This window comes from Apteryx rowi, unplaced genomic scaffold (genome assembly GCF_003343035.1).
Source record: "Apteryx rowi isolate R43461 unplaced genomic scaffold, aptRow1 scaffold_343, whole genome shotgun sequence".
Lineage (NCBI taxonomy): Eukaryota > Metazoa > Chordata > Aves > Apterygiformes > Apterygidae > Apteryx > Apteryx rowi.
In genome coordinates this window covers 948,840-965,219 of record NW_020449897.1, presented here as the reverse complement: position 1 = coordinate 965,219, position 16,380 = coordinate 948,840, and the positions used below count along the sequence as shown (strand labels likewise).

The 16,380-nt window shown below is 48.0% G+C and overlaps 1 protein-coding gene across 5 annotated transcripts; it reads left to right on the top strand.

The window, feature by feature from the left end:
- The first annotated feature begins 284 nt into the window (after positions 1-284).
- KCTD17 (potassium channel tetramerization domain containing 17) lies at positions 285-16,363 on the top strand. Of its 5 annotated transcripts, none has more exons than XM_026072491.1 (7): positions 285-7,535; positions 8,581-8,689; positions 10,509-10,600; positions 11,521-11,616; positions 12,017-12,142; positions 12,853-12,997; positions 14,461-15,597. In XM_026072491.1, the coding sequence occupies exons 1-6, from the start codon at positions 7,233-7,235 to the stop codon at positions 12,946-12,948; spliced, it is 822 nt and encodes a 273-aa protein (XP_025928276.1). In that variant the 5' UTR covers positions 285-7,232; the 3' UTR covers positions 12,949-12,997; positions 14,461-15,597. The 5 variants fall into 5 exon arrangements, with proteins under 5 accessions (XP_025928276.1, XP_025928275.1, XP_025928273.1 ...); XM_026072490.1 differs by lacking the exon at positions 14,461-15,597 and adding an exon at positions 13,175-13,298; XM_026072488.1 differs by lacking the exons at positions 12,853-12,997; positions 14,461-15,597 and adding an exon at positions 16,207-16,363.
- The last annotated feature ends 17 nt before the right edge of the window (positions 16,364-16,380 follow it).

The window sequence follows — 16,380 nt, the reverse complement described above, 5'->3', positions numbered from 1 at the left end:
CTGTAGTATTTTCTCTTTTAAAAGAAAAAAGACAGCAACTGTTCCAACCCACTGGTAACTCAGAAAGTTAATGAGCCAGGTTCTGCTCTTGGGCATGCAGCAACATATGCCTATGGCTATCTGGAGCTGATGGTGTCATCCTTTCTAGGGGATGCGATGGATACTTACTGTTACAGCCTTGCAGGGTCTCCTCCTCGCCAGTGAATACAAAGGCTGGATTCTAGTCCACTGGAAAGGTTTGTTCTTTATGTTTCTTTAGGCCAATGTTGGCTGGAGCCCTGGCTTCTTCCTGGGCCTGGCTTGCATGGACATGAGCTCTACTTCTGCAAATTTCTTGGGGTTTCACTGTTCAGATGATTTCTTCCTCTGTCCTCTGCAGCCCCACATACTTCCTGATCCCTTTTTCCCCCCATTTCCAATAATTGAAGCATTCACTTCCCCTACATAGGTTCAGTCTAATAACCTTGTTCTTCACGGACTTGCAGCTGGTGTTACAGCAAGCACTGGGTATACAGAGGTTACAGCAAGCACTGAGGTCTGAAATGAGTGACCCTATAGGTAGGCAGTGCAAGAAATTCATGTATCTGGCTAGAATTAACCTTTATTTTTGTTGGTTTCCATTTGTCTCTTTGCACTTAGACTTGCCCAAAAGTGCTTCTTCTGCAGGTCACAGAATGCCCTGCAAATTGTTAAGACTTCAGTTCTGGATCAGTTTGTGATCCAATAGATGGTTTAGTTTTCTTCTTCCTGATAGAGAAAAGTTCTCTATTCCCCTGTTTTGTAAATTTCCCTGCCCATATAATGGTGTTTTTAAAGGCTGGTAGCAACACTGCTTTATTTCAGGTTGGGTAATTTTCCAGCAACTGTTTCTTGGGGAGAAAAGGGAGGAATGAGCCAACATGTCACAGAAGATATCTGCAGTCTTTAACTGTGGGTACTAAAAAAAAAAAGCTGTTTAGGGGTGACTGGCTGAGTATAAGCAAGTGGTTCTAAACTTTCTGTGAAGGGGCTTTTCAATCTGAACAACGGGGACACTGCTTTTAAGACAGTTTAAGTTTTAAGACATCTGTGTGGATAGCATTTTCTAGTAAGAGATCCTGTAGCAGGGGCTGGCTTGTGACATCCTTTTGATTCAGGATTTCTAGCATCTCCCACCATTAGCCAAGCTAAGAGGCTTTCACTGATAGGTTGTTAAGGTTTAACACCCTGGGTGTGGCTGGAAGATGAGGCAGGTTATGTCAATATGTGGTCAAGCCTGTATACACAAGCGGACAATAATTCAAGAGTGCTGCTACTCCTCTGTTTCTGCAGGAAGTTACTTACTAGAGAAAATTTTTGTTTTCTTTCAGACTTCATTCATCATTTCCAGTGGATGCATGGGGCTGGCCTTCTGCTCTTGTGCTTCTAGAATATCTGGCCCACTGCAATGCAGCTCTAAGCACTGTGTTTCCTTTTGGGACACAGCAGTCCTTGGGGTCAGTAATAATCTCTCTGCTTCCTCTTGAGCCTGAGCTCCTTTTCTCTTTCACATGTGCTGGGGAGAGGTGTCTGGTACAGCCCAATGAGCCACATGGAGTTTGCAAACTAACTGAAAGTTTTTTCCTTCTCCCCTTGTTCTGCATTTTGACTGAGTGACTCCATGACATCCAGCAGGACCTTTCCCCCTCTCTGACATGTGTACCAAGATTGGCAGTGCTCAGTTACCCTTCTCCCTGCTGGTTTTGAATCACAGAATCTTCTCAGTAGTTGATTCATTTTCCCAGGTTTCATCAAATCTTTTACGAGACACTTAGCTTTGCCTTAATTTCCCTGCTGCGGGGAAATAGAGAACTTCCCCCCACCCCAAAATATTTTGTCTCTGTGGGGTATGCCCTGTTATATCATGCATCAAAAATCTGTCCCAAGACAGTGTCTTCTGATATTTTCTCTCCCTTCTGTTGAGATCTATTCTCACGCTGCAGGCAAAGCACTGGGAACATTGTGGGGCCTGAGACAATGTTTTCAAAGTCTGGAGACTGCAAAGCCTATTTTGAGCTGTAACAGATGCTACTGGACATATGGAACAGCTGAGGGGACTTGCACCAGCACTATAAATGCTCTACAGATCTTTATGTCCCTGACTCAGTGGGTGGGTTTCCTGTGGGAACTGGAATCAGGGAAGGGGAGAAGTAGATATGAATGCAAATCACTAATGTTCCTGACATGCCCATGGGAAAATTGCCACTGGGAAAGGGGAGTAATGTATCTTAGATGGAACAGAGCTCAGGGCAACTGAGAAGTAGCCTAAAAAACAGCCCTAATGTGGGAAGAGGGTCACACTGACCTATGGCTGATTTGAGATATAGCTGTTACAGATCTCTATAAATCCCAGAAACCCAGGTCAGCATGTAAATTCTTTATTGGTTTGTAGGTATGTTTTACTATCCGTAATGCTTTTGTCCTGAAGCAGTGTTGGACTCTGTGAGAACAGTCTGGTCAATGAATAACTCTGTGGCTGTCTCAGAGCACAGCACAGCTTTGAGGATCTGAGCAAAATTTGAGCCTGCAGGGATGAAGCCACAGTGATGATGCTGGAGGATCTGCTCTGTGCCTGGTGACAAAAGAGTGCATATACTATGTGAAGCAGCAGTAATTTGGAGGAAGAGGAAGGACTACAGCTGCCTGGTAAATCCACTCCAGGAGCTGAACACAGTGGGAAAGGGAAATGAGCAGGTTTTTTCCCTGAGACCTGGGAACCTGAGCAATGCGCCATGGAGGGTTTTAGTGTGTTTTGAGGCTTGGGATTGTGATGGTGTCTCATTTGGATCTGCTTATGATGCTAAGCACAAGAACCCCAAATGATGCCAAAGATCAGACAGCATATCACCCTTCTCCTGTTTGCAGCTTTTGTTTTGATCACAGGCCTGGCCACAGGAGACTCTCTGAGCCTGGAATGTGATGAGAGAGAAGAAAATGCTTCTCCTGTCAGAAGAGGTTGTGGTGAGGGAGAAACACTGTCACTTTTTAACCATATAACATATCCCCCACTACAAAGGATGTGATGATTCGCACCAGGTAGCTGGGGCCTGTTCTAGCTGCCACTGCTGCTGAGTCCTGCTCTCCAGGTCTGCTGTTGCAGGGTTTGTGGCATGGAGAGGTAGAGGAGAGCTAGGGCTTTGGGTCATGTCTGCTGCAGCCCCCTCTCAATCCCTTTCCTCCAGCTCTGGTGCCAGGCGTTCCCTCATATGTGGAGGCTCTGCTCACCTTCCAGGGATGTGACTATATTTCACACATGCTCCTTATCCTTTCCACCATGCATTTGCAATATAGCTCCATCTTTTATACAGTGTAAGCACAGACAGGCTTCCAAGAGGCCTCCAATCCGAGTCCCTTGTTCCTCACCTGTCTTCATCCCCTGCCTTCATCTTCCTTCCCTACTGCTGCCCAGCAATTGGATTGCACTGTTTCATGCCCAGAGCCCCAGTAAATCATTTGTTCTGCTGCACACTTTCCCCACAGCCCAAAGCAGGCCCTTTTCCGCCCGTACCACTGTCCCTTCCTAGTAATGACCACTGCATGAGCTTATTACCTGCAGGTGGCTTTTCTTGTTTCTCACATCTTTCTTGGGTCCAGCTCACAACCAAGTGTCATGTGACAGTTTTCTCTCCTCCTCCCAGCACTCTTCCGGCAGAGATGGTAAGTGAGGCACATACACACACAGGCTTTATACACTATTTTGAATGCAAGTACTCTGCTCACAGACCACATAGAGGACAAGCAGCTAGAGAGAGATTAGATCCCCAGCATGCCATAGGACCTTTTTTTTTCCTGCCCTGATCTGCCTTGCTCTGGTGGCAGTCAGGCTGGACTGTGTTGGCTACAAGTAAACTGTCTTTGTCCCACCCCTATGTCCAGTGCAGGGAGTTTTCTTCGCCTAGTTCACTGCAGAGTTAATGGCAAGTTTCAGAGCTTTACTTGTCCTCCTCAGTCCAGTTCCTGCAGAAGAAGAGTTTCTTCTCCAGTGCCTTGTCCTAAAGTGTATTAATTAAGTGATCATTCAGGTTTAGTCCCAGATGTGTGTTCCCAGCCTGCCAGAGTAGTGACACAGTGTATGTCAATACATGGTGATTCTTGCTCCCACTGACACTCCACAACGCAACAATTACCTAAGAGCAGCTCTGTAACATCAGCAATGCATCATACACAATGTACCCAGCTGGATTATCCAGGTCATGATGTATGTACTGAATGTGGCAGTGTGTGTAACTCTTTGCTGGTTTACATGGTAAGCCTGATGGCTGCTGAACAAAAGTTCTCTCGCTTTACACTAACCCTCCTGGTTTTGCTCTGTCCCTGTCCCCTTTCCTGTCTACCCAGTGGCTGTTCAGCTTTTCCTGTCCCCAGTCTGTGTGTGCAATTGTCCCAGTCCCTGTGATTAACTGAATACTCAGTAGTGCTGTATGGCATTACATAATCACACTGCCCCATGTAAGCTCTTCCTTGCTGCTGTCTCTTTCCGTGCATGTGTTTTATATATTTTTATCGTCAAAGCAAGAGGATCAGCCATTTGGTTGTCTAAATTTATGTCTCCTCTCTCTCTTCTATTTCTCCTTGATTTTCAATGGACCTTAACAAGGACATGCTGATTGCATCTCAGAAATATGTCTGGTGACAGTGTTCAAATCAGGCCCATATTTAGCCCACAACACTGACTCATCACAGCATTTCAGTCAGTAACGCACTATGGGCTGATTTCCTCCCAAAGAGGGTTTTCACCTGCTAGGGGGAACTCCTTGACTTTTGGGGTTCCAGTAAAGTTCATGCTGTATGTTGCAGAAGAGAATGCTATGGGGATGGGAGAGGGTACCTCTACCTTTCTCCTTAGTCATAGTATACTTTTTGAGATTTATATACTAGCCCTTCACCCCATTGCCCAAGGATGGGCAAGACTTGACATGCTGGTCACAGATAGAGGCTAGTGGTGATGGAAGAAGGTATGCCCTGAATATAGACCAACCCTGAACCATGAGCAGCAGTGGTATGAGAGAGACTGGGGAGGAGGGCAGGAAAAACAAACAAGATTGCACCTAAAAAAGAGCAAGAGGCTGAGGGATTGTGAGACAGGTCTGGAGGAGAGGGAGACGGGGTGAACCCTTGATAAAAGAAGAGAGAAGACAAAGACAGGGCAGATTTCTTGGACGGGGAGATAAGGGACATAAGTTGCCACCCACACCCACTGCATTCATATCAGGGAATGACAGTACTCAGCCTCTGACTCTGCTGGAGCTGTAGCCTGCACAGACAAGGTCATGCCTTCCTTGCACACCAGAGTGCAGAGCAGAACCCTTGGACTTGTCAAGGTTTGACTCGGAGCCAGAAGTAGGAGTGTGAGAGTCCCACAGCCCAGAGCTGTGCTGCACTGTGTGATGCTTCAGCTCGGGTCAGTGTTAACCTGAGCATCTCTGATATCCTTCGCTGCTCAGCAGAGACTGATTTAAGGGCTGGGGACTAATCTGGGCCACAGCCTGCTCCATACAGATAGGCAAAAATTACTTTTCATTCTCTATTACTGGTCACCCTAGTGCCTGGCCAGCTCCTGATATAAATTAAAGGAGATCCAGAGCTGTTTGAATTTGCACCCTGCAGGAGCTGTTCCTGTGCTGAAATTAGCTGGAGGTCAACAATCTAAAGCACCTTTTTCATGTTAGCCTTTCTTTCCCCCTCCCTTTTGCACTCTTCCACAGGAGGAGCAAAGTACATGGTTATACTGTCTGTGTTTGTCAAGGCACTCCTTTATCCTGGGTGATTTGGGGGAAGGGTGACGCTGCCTTCACACTCCGTGAAGATAAAAGGTAGTGATTTATAAGGAAATAAAAAAAAAAGAGAAGGAATGAAGGAATAAAAGGAAAAGAATAGGAAAACCTTTCTCTTTTTCCACCCTGTTCTTCCAGTAAAACCTCTGCTCAGGAGACACAAAGATCTAGATGCAAGAATGATAAAGTGTCTGCAAGGTGCTACAGTGTCTCTGCATTGCCCTGGCAAAGACAACCCAGAAGGTTGCTTGGGTGAAAGGGAGGCTTTGGGCCACGATCAGGTGGAGGGAGGGAAAGGGAGGGAAAACATCGGCCCTTCCCGTCCCAATACATTTGAGCTGCTGGCAACCATGGTTGTGCTTAGACCATAGTGGGAAATGCAGAGCTCCTAGAAAGGGCATGCTTTCAGGTTGTGTGTGTGCCAGGGAGCACATTTGAACCAATGTCCCACAGGGCATGGGTTGCTTTTTTTCCAAACCAGCTCCAGGCTTTGCCTGGCAGGAGTGAGTGACAGAGGTATGGCCAGATTCAGTAAGGAGGGACTGGCCCAATCAGAGTCAGTGGCTGATGCGTGCCTGGGACAAAGGTAAAATTCCATTCAGGGCTGATTTAAAATCTGAGCTTGCTATTGCCCAGGTGAAGTCAGAGATGGCAGGAGCATGGGGAAAGGAGACAGGGGGTCTCTGTCTGGCATGGTTGTGCTGGTAGGACAGCAATGAAAGAAAGTTTGCTGAGTCAGTGCTTTCAAGCACGAAGAAAAATGAATCCTGCCCCCTGCAGCACTTCACAAATCCAGGATACAGTTCCCAGAAGTGCCTCTACGTATGTTAGCAAGAAGGCAACTGTCCACGCATTTTGCAGCAAGAGCATCATGGCAACTGATACAGGAGCTGTGAACCTGGGAAAGCAGATCTCCTGAAGGGAAAGCTGTGCTGTACAGCACTGATGGGTTTAACCTGCTGAGTGCCAGAGAGCAGATTGTTCTTCCTGACTCCAGGCAAGCTCAAATGTGAGTCCCAGGACTGGAGACAGGCCAACTACCAGCTGCAGGGCTGGGGCCATATATTGCACTGTGCCCCCCTTGATTACAATATCTCCTTTTGTAGGGACAGTGGGCTGGGGAAAACTACAATTCCCAGTGCCCTTTTGTGCATGCCTGTGCAAACTACAGTTCCCAGAATCTTTTAAGGAGACAGAGATGCTGTTCATGGAAATAAATGCTGAGGATTTTTGCATAACACCCTGCACCTCTGAAGTGCTGGCCTGCCCTTAATTTGGTTAGTCAAAACTGGAACAGGGGAGAAGCCAGAGAACATCTGCACTGTGGAGCTTCAGTTTTGTCCATTCCTAATAACAGCAGTGATATCCTACAGCACAGAGCATCCTTCCTCTCCCCCCACCCCTGGCCCCCTTGGGGGGACCCTAGCAATCCTGGAAAATATGTCTGCTGCAGAAAGAGAGGCAGATGAACTACAGATCCCAGCATCCCCTGGTGGGCAGCACCTGCGGCAGTCCCTGCACGCTGAGGGGATGAGGATGAGGATGGAGGGCGGGGAGGAGATACAGGGCGCTGCGGGGCTGCGCTGCACCTGGGACATCCCGCCACCCACCGGCACCCAAGCCAAGTGGGTGAAGCTCAATGTGGGGGGCACTGTCTTCCTCACCACCAGGCAGACCCTGTGTCGGGAGCAGAAATCTTTCCTGTGTCGCTTGTGCCAGGGCGAGGAGCTGCAGTCGGACCAGGTAAGGCAGCCGGCTTGCCTCCTGCACCATGCCCCACTGAGCACAGGGAGGGCTGGAGGGCTGGAAGGGTGCTGGATTGAGTCAGACCCCAACAGCTGCCAGAGCAACTGAGTAAAAAAAATACCTCTTCTTCCTCCCCCCTCTCCTGGGAATAACCTCCTCTTGCTTTCCTTGCCAGATGCTACCTTGCTGTGTTGTAGCCTAGCACCTGTCTTCCCCATCTGGGGAAAAAGAGAGGCCATCTCCCTTCCTTCCTGGCACTCCTGTCTCGCTATCCCCCAAGATCTCCTGGGTCTACATCCCAGCTATATCTCCCTGACTCAGCCTTGTTCCCTGTAAAGGGTATGTCCGCTCTCTCACACCAGCCCTGTACACAGAGTCACAGGAGGAGCCAGAGGCCTTTTTTTTGGCTTTCTTACCTGGGTTTGTCCATGCTGAGATGGGCATCCTGGGGATAATGAGCCAGGAGTTAAAATCCAAGCAAGGCTGACATGGATTTGGGCTCTCCATAGTCCATCTCAGGAGAGTAAATTGCAGAAGCTGGTGCCACTTACTGTGGGAATTAAACTTTTAGAAAGCTGAAGTTCTACCAAAACATCAAAAAACCCTGTTTTTTTCCTCCAAAACCTTGATTTGGTGTGGTGAGCATTGTGAACAGGTTTGCTCTCCCCTCTGTGGGTGCAGGCCAGGGACTCCCTCACCCAGGCTTTGACCTTGCACACTGGCTGGCTGTTGTTTTGTGTAACTGAGTGTGCATGCATATGTTTGGGATCCTTATGCTTTATTTAATCGTCATCCATCAGATCATCTCATAAAGGAGAAGCAGAGGCATCTTCTTTTTCCACTGGAGAGCTGCTATGTGCATGGTGTAGTGATGGTACCACAGAGGAGCTGAAACCATGGGCCCTGCCCATGGTTTCCAAGGAGCCTTAGAAATAGTGGACATTTTTTTTGGATCAATATTTTCCTCTAATCTGGAGCATTTGAGGGTTGGTGAAACTTTTCCCATGTTTTTTTTCTCCTCATGGTCCGTCTCTGTTGCTAGGATGAGACTGGTGCATACCTAATAGACCGGGACCCCACTTACTTTGGACCCATCCTGAATTTCCTCCGTCATGGGAAGCTGGTCCTGGATAAAGATATGGCTGAAGAGGGTGAGTTTTGGAGCTCAGAAACTTCCCACTTAAGATTGCTGCTGGAGCCAGAACACAGTAGGACTTGTTGTCCACTTTGTTGTGTCCCATTCTCCTCCTGAAGTTGGTGCGGGGAGATTTGAGAGGGCTGCCTCTGCAGCTCTTGGAAAGCATACCGATGCCTCCTTTACTTAGGGGCTTTGGAGTAGGTGGGGAAGTCATCCTATGATTGTTGTGGCTTCTCAACTGTTAATTCAGCAGAGATGTCACTGAAGCAGAAGTAGGCAAGGTCTCTCAGCCTCAATAAACTGTTTTATCACCTGTTTCTGATCCACTTTTAATCAGGCTTTGTGACTGAGGTCACTGTTAATAATTAAAAGTTTCTACTAGGAATGAAAACCCAGAAGATCAAATTGACCAAGCTCATCTCTTCTACTGATTGTAATAAAGACCATCATTAATCAGTGATATGCACTGATATGTTACTAGTGCCCTTACGTGTTGTGGGCCGCAGCAATTTCAGTGGAACAAGACAGAGAAACCAATCTCTCATTTGAGGTTGACAGAGTCCAATAGGATAACTCACTAACATGATCTCAGGGTTATCAGCTAGCAATCTCCAATGCCTCAGGGTTTTTTTGGACATTAGAGTATAACAAGTAGCCAATTCTAAAGACAGGCTGTGCTGTTCAGCCTCTGCCAAGTACAGTTTCTGCAGGTTCATCAGTCTTCTTGTCTCTCTCTTAAGTATTTTTACCTAACAAAATGCATGTTTTTTTCAGAATTGTCTTATGAATTATGATTACAAAAAATACATCCAAGTAATGGTACAGAACCATAATAAACATGATTCTGAGGTGTTTTCTACTTGCTATGTCTTGTAATCCTCACATCAGACAGAGTTCTGCCACAGGTTTTAACATAAAATCTGAAGCATAACGGGAGTCTGGTTCACAGCTTGACATCGCCTTTTGTTCCTGCCACAGACACCCAGGCTGACATGAAATAAAACTCATCAGATGATTCAGGATATAATGAAGGGCTCTGAGCGGGTTGGACAGAGCCAACTCAATCCCTCCTGCCTACTTGGTCTGTGCACTGCCCTGGGGACATGTGAATGTTGGTTGCTAGTCTCCTTCCCCTCATTGACCCACTGGGAACCCACCTTGCTTTCCCTGAAGGCTTTTAATAAACAGGAGAGTCTCAGGAGAGGTGATAGATGCAGACAGCATAGAGAAAAAACAAAACACATCTCTTTACCGGCTTTGAGGTGAAGCACAGGTGAGAGACTGACAGATTGTCTGAAATGTATGGGGTTGCTGGGTGGGTACAACTCTGACTGGCCCAGGAGAACAGTGGGAATTTTCTCGGGTCTCTCACTGATGAGGTCAGAACAAGTCATGGTTTTCTGCCTTCCAAAGACTGCCAAAGCAACGTGGTAACTAATGGGCCTTAGAGAGAGGCTGGAGCCTACATTTATTCACCTTGGCCAGTAATCTGGTAGTGGTTGTCATACTCCCAGGGAAAGCCTTTCCCTGCCTGGAAAGGTATTAGCAGGTGTTGGCTCAAACCTTCACTGGCAGTGCTTGTTTCTGAAGTAGCAGATAGCATAAGGGAACTGGGGTGAGCAATCAGGAACACAGTGCAGAAAGACAGAGTCAATTTCCTGCAGTAAGAGGATCGAGCAACAGAAACGTGTTGAAGAGTGAGGCTGGAGTGTCATTTCTCCCTGTGGAAGGGACAGGACCTTGGGAAGCTCAGAGCTGATCTTTTGCAAGTCAAAAAACAGGAATTGTCTGTTAATTTGTGTCTTTGTTGTCTCTCTGTCTTTCTTTCTCAGGGGTCCTAGAAGAAGCTGAATTCTATAACATCGGTTCTTTAATCCGAATAATCAAGGATAGACTGGAGGAGAAGGATTACACAGTAACTCAGGTACAGATAGAAATGACAAGCAAAGTCAGAATGGGAGAAGGAGAAAATGCTGAAAGGGAGAAGTGAGTCTACAGGGAGGGCAGACTTGGGAGAAGCAGCCAGCAAAGGAAAGATGCAACTAATTAGAGTTTATATGCTAATCTCTGCATAGCAAAACCTTGCCAGAGGCAGGCTGCCACCATTTTAGTTATGATAAAACAGCCTTGTTTTGCAGCCCCAGAGGTATTGCTGGATGTAGTCCTTGAAACAAAATGGGCTCCTATAACTTCTCAAACAAGCCAACTGATCACTGTTGGATATGGAAGGATGTTTGTGAGGAGAGTGAAAGAGTTGTGGGGAGGGGAGCTTTGGTGTGGGAAACCCCGGGAGAGTAATCACAACAAAGAACAGGGAGATACCTGTTGAGGTACTTAGAGGGAAAAGGTGAAGGGATGTTTGTGGAAGAGTTAAATGAAGAAAATGAGGCACAAGGAATCGATCCTGTGGCAGAGCTGCACCTTCTCCTGACCAGTAACCTTTTCAATTTTGTCTTCTGGGAATGTTTGGCTGATGTCTCACTTTACATCATGTCTGCCTGAGGTTCTAAGCCTCCAGCAGCAGACAGACACTTTGTGCTTGCAAAACCCTATCAGCCTTTGTGGTATTTGTATAAATGACTTTGTAACGACAAATGCAATCTCTCCATAGGAAAGAGCCCAGTATCTTCTGGGGACAACGTAGGAAGCTCTCAGCTCAGTTCCTTCCCTCCAGAATAGATACAGTTGTTCTTGCCTCCCTGGACAGCACAGTAGAAAGTTGGATTGTAGTTTCTCCTGTCCTTTACCCTCAAGGAGGTGTACTACTGCATTCACTTCTGCAGGAGGGCAACAGCCTTTAGCATGGGACCTGGGCAACATGCTTCTCTGCAATTTTGCTTACAGGTGCCTCCTAAGCATGTCTACCGTGTGCTGCAGTGTCAGGAAGAGGAGCTCACTCAGATGGTTTCCACTATGTCAGATGGATGGCGGTTTGAGCAGGTATGGAGAGCGTAGAGGAGGGTGGGCAGGAGCTGTCTTTTGGGGAAAAGATCGTGGGTACTGGGCAGGGCCCAAGCATGGCAGCACACCTTCCTTCTCTGGGAATATTGGTTCAGTCATTGATGGTGCTGTCATATTGACTCTTGCCTTGCCTCTTCCCTAGAAGCTTGGAGGATTCTGTGTGTGTTTGTGGGGTGTGAATGAGGTTAAGGTGTTTGAATCCTGGACAGTTCCCCTCCTGGTACTCTGTGTTGCTTCCTCTGCTTAGTTATGAGGCCTTTCTGGTGGAGATGGGGATTAGACTCCATGCTGCATGAGGAGTTTTCTCTCCTGCTCCCTAGGTGAACTGGATGTTTGTGGTAACATGGGTATGTGATCCTTGCCCTCTTGTCCTCTCTAGCTTGTGAACATTGGTTCATCCTATAACTACGGGAATGAGGATCAGACAGAGTTCCTGTGCGTGGTCTCCAAAGAGCTGTACAACTCTCCCAATGGCCTGAGCTCTGAGCCCAGCCACAAAGCCAAGGTGAGACCAAGTTTGTTAAGGCCCTGCTCCTGTTGCCTATGAGACCCTTCACACTGTTTACTAGCTCTTTCTTTCCACCCTCCACTGTGACTGTGGGGCACCTTGGTGGTGAAATATGGGGCTTGCCCTGATGTTCAGCATCATGACATTACACCTGTTGCCCAAAAGGAGGAACGCATGTGTTGGAGGTGGTGGTGTCTAACTGTGTGTGGCAAATGGCTTTAACAAGTGACCTCAGCACTTCTCATGCTACTCTAACATCCCTCTCATCCTGCCTCAGGACCATGCTGTGTGTGTCACTCTGCCATTAGGGTGTGATTGTCTTGAAGGCTTTGCAGCATGCCCTTTCCCTGCTGAGTCTCAGGCTAAGGGGTCAGGTGATCACCTGGTCCCCTCTCAAAGGAAGGATAGAAACATGTGCATGACATCCTGTAGACAACGTGGGAAGGAGTGCTAGCAACTGATGACAGGTTTTGGGCAATGGGATCACAGCATTTGTAAGTAGGTTAGATAGCTCTGATCTGATGATACAGAGGAAGACAAATCTCTGCTTTCTGACCCAAAGCTCTCTTGGCCATAGGGAGAAATCCCTTTCTACGCCAGTATTGTGAACATTGCTTTACACCCTTGTGTGTGAGCAAGAACCGCCATGGCTCATCTTGCAAGTGTCTCCACTCTTTCTTCCCTTTGTCCTGCATGCTGGGCCGCAGAGCACAGAGGAGGACCCGGAGGAGGAAGAGCAGGAGTTGGAGGAGGAGGCAGAGGCAGAAGCAGAAGCAGAGGAGAAAGGTGCAGCAAATCCATGAGGAAAATGATAAAAATAACCCCCCAAGCATAGACCCGTCCACCCTTCTGGTGAGAGTTCACAGCTAGCAGCAGGGAAGAACTAGGGCAGGTGTGGGTTGGGGGGAAATCATTCCAGGGAGGAGGAGTTGCTCTGGGGATGAATATCACAGGGGAGAGCTGTTACCTTGGCTGCTGCTTTGTATTTTTAACAGTTTGGTTTATTTATTGTTTTATTTTTGTTTGCAGACTGTCCATCTACTCGGGATTCCACTAAACTCTTTCTTCCTCCGGACCCTCCTTCCTGCTCCCCACCCTCTGCTCTCTACTTGTCATCAGGGTGTTTGTCTCCTTACGGTTACCTCCCTCCCACCCTACTCCACTTCCTTGCCTCCAGCATTTTTTCCTCTGCTCTCTTTGCCCCCTCATGGCCTCTCCTCAGCAGCCCAGGTTCCTGCCTCCCCTCCTAAGCCCAGGGCCCTGTGTGCTCCCTGCTCAGGGCCCTGCCTCTGCTCCTCACTTTTCCTCCTCTGCAGGTATGTTACCTGTCTGCACTGTCAGATTCTGCCAGTCTGAGCTCTGCATGAGTGACTCACTTCCTTCCTCTTATGGATATGGGCCAGCTTGTAGAGCTGGGGGGGTGGAAAGGGAGGGGAGGTTGAATCGTTCTTAAGGCAGCTTTTCTGATTGTCTTCATATATGGGCCTTAGTCACCAAGCAAGCCTTACAGTGCTGGACTAGAGGCTCTGACAGCAGAAGGGCAATTGCAGCTGGGAGAAATGAAGAGGGGTGGAAATAAATGCAAAGCAGGCAGTGGTGGCACAGGAGGAAGTCTGTCACATGTCTGCCTGACACGCATACCAGATTGCTTCTCCAGACTGCTGTCCGTAGCTCCTTTGGCAGCCAGAGAGCCATCTGCAGAAGCAGCTTGTGATTTTCCCCTCCCCACTCTTACTTCCCTGGGCATTTCCCTCACTCGCTCTGCCAGGGTGAAAATGCAGAGCGAGCAGGTGGCGAAGGCAGAGCGGAAGCTACAGTTCCCCCCTCCAGATGCTCTCACAGCTGTGTGTGAATGTGCCTCAGTGCTCTATCTTGTACTCAGGGAGGCTGCCTGGCCTGGGCTGTGTGCAGCTGCGGGTGGGGACCTACAGAAAGCTTTAAAAGGGGGATGCCTCTCTCTTACTGGAAAACTGTGGGACTCTTGTTAACATGGAGATGTTGAGCACCACTTCCCATCCTGATGGAGAGCACTTGTTAGCTCTCTGGCATTTCTCTCGCCCTCTGTTTAAGAGCCTCTTTGTCCGTGGCTGCGGGACCTAAGTATTATTCTCTTAAAAATCAGTGTATGTTACTCACACAGACTTTTCCCTCCTTTTTATTTTTTCCCTCACCCTCACTCCTCCATTTATTTTTTCATCTCTATTTTCATTTCCTCTGTCGTGTGCTCTTTCCCTCTTCCTGTTTCTCACTCTCCTCTCCATGCTCAATTATTTTTTTCTGCCTTTGATTTTGTTTCTCTCACTTTCATTCTCTAGCTGTTACAAGCCAGAGGTCTGAGGATGTGATCCTGATCCAGCCTTTTAAATTGTGGTTTATATCTTTATTTTTGTACTGTAGCATATGGCAGCCCCTTGCGCCACAGTGATACCCCCCTGCTTCCCCTTCACTCTTCACATGCAGCCTTTGGTTCTTACAAAGTTGCCTCTGTGACTCAGGCCTCCAGTGCGTGGAGGAAGGAGGGAGGCAGATGCTCCAAGGAGTGCCTGACCTGCTGTAGGATCTGGAGCCCACAGCCACCTTCCATGCCTACCAGACTGGCTTTCCTTAATCTCACAGTGGCCCCTGCTGGGGACATCAGTGCTCAGCCACTACAGCATTTGGTCTCTTCCCATACCCTACCCACAGGACTGGGGCCCCGACTTGGTGGTACCCGCTGTAGGAATGGTGGCCACGGTTGCACGGGGCAGTTAGTCTGGGCTTGTGTCCAGAGGCGCAAATATGGAGTCACTGCATTTTTCTGGGCCTGCACTGCTTGTGAGGTGTCCCTGTGCTTGGTAACATGCTTGTTGGTGCCTCCCTCCCTCCCTGTCCCCCAGAGAAGCCCTGTGTTGGCAGGCAAAGACGAGATAGGCATGCTGCCTGGGTACCTGTGGGGAATGTGCTGGTGGCTGACGTAGTGTCTGTTAGCATGAGGATATCCCTGCCTCTGGGAGTGGGGAGTCTGCTTCACCGCTGTGTCCAAGGACACCAGGTTTAACTCCTGAATAAATTTCATGGTCTGTTCCTCCATGCTGCGCCTCTCCTTTCAAGTGGCAGAAATTTGGTGCTGGTGGAGGAGGGTGGGGGCTGGAAGGAGGAGTTGGATTCATCATCTGGAGCCACCAGAAGCTGTTTGTGCTGGGCCTGTATGTTCTGGGGGCTGGTGGTACCTCCCACTGGATCTGTGCTATGTCTCCACCGCATGCAGCTGGGCTACAGTGCAGGTTTGGCTACTGGTGTTTGCACCCCTGACTCATAACAATGAGCAAGCACTATCCATCTAGCTGATACATTGACCCTACTGTGCCTGGGACATAGCTACGGTGGTGGTGGTGTCTCCTTTGCCAGTTTCCAGTGCTATGCCAGGATTGGAGTTTGGTCAAAAAAAGATCCAGACCCCAAGAGAATTTGTAACAGAGAAAGACAAAGGAGAGCCAAAAAAAAAATTTAATTTTATTTCTAATTCCAGAGAGTGGCTCATTTTATACATATATATATATATATATGTGTGTGTGTGTGTGTGTGTGTGTTTATCTTTAGTAAAAAACCCAAACCCATAGCAGTCACTATCTAAAGCACTGTGCCCTTAGCCTTCTCCCTCACCGCTTGGGTTAGCTGAGCTCTGGAAGCAGATGAAATTATTTCATGTTAAAGGTATTTAGCAGGGCACAGGGAATTAGATAGAAGGCTTCTCAAATGTTTTTACTGAGGGGCTAGGGCTTTGCTGAAGTAGTCCATCAGCAGCAGTGGAGCCTGGATGTTATTTCAGCAGGGAAACAGGGACACATGCTTGGGGGGTATGATGCTGGACTCATGCCTAGGAGTCAGTGAGACATGAAGAAGTTGTCTGGCTGAGCTGAATAGCACACGCCAGCTAAGAAAAGAAGCAATTAGGGAGATGGAAGAGGAGGAGTGATGGGAGGGGATGAGGGAAGAAGGATGAGCAGCAGGAAGGAAGAGGGAGGCAGACTGATTTCACAGTTACTGGAATCTCTAACTACATCAGTCACATTTTCTTTCAGCAAATGTTCCAGCATAAGATTGTGGCTGAATCACATGGTTCATGGAAAGTTCATCTCCCCTTAGTCCTCTACTCAGAAACCGTCAACTTGGGACCCTTGCTGTTCCCCCCTCCCTCCAACTGTTTTGGATGACTGGCCTAAAAACACCTTGGGATGCTCCCTGGGAAGCACTGG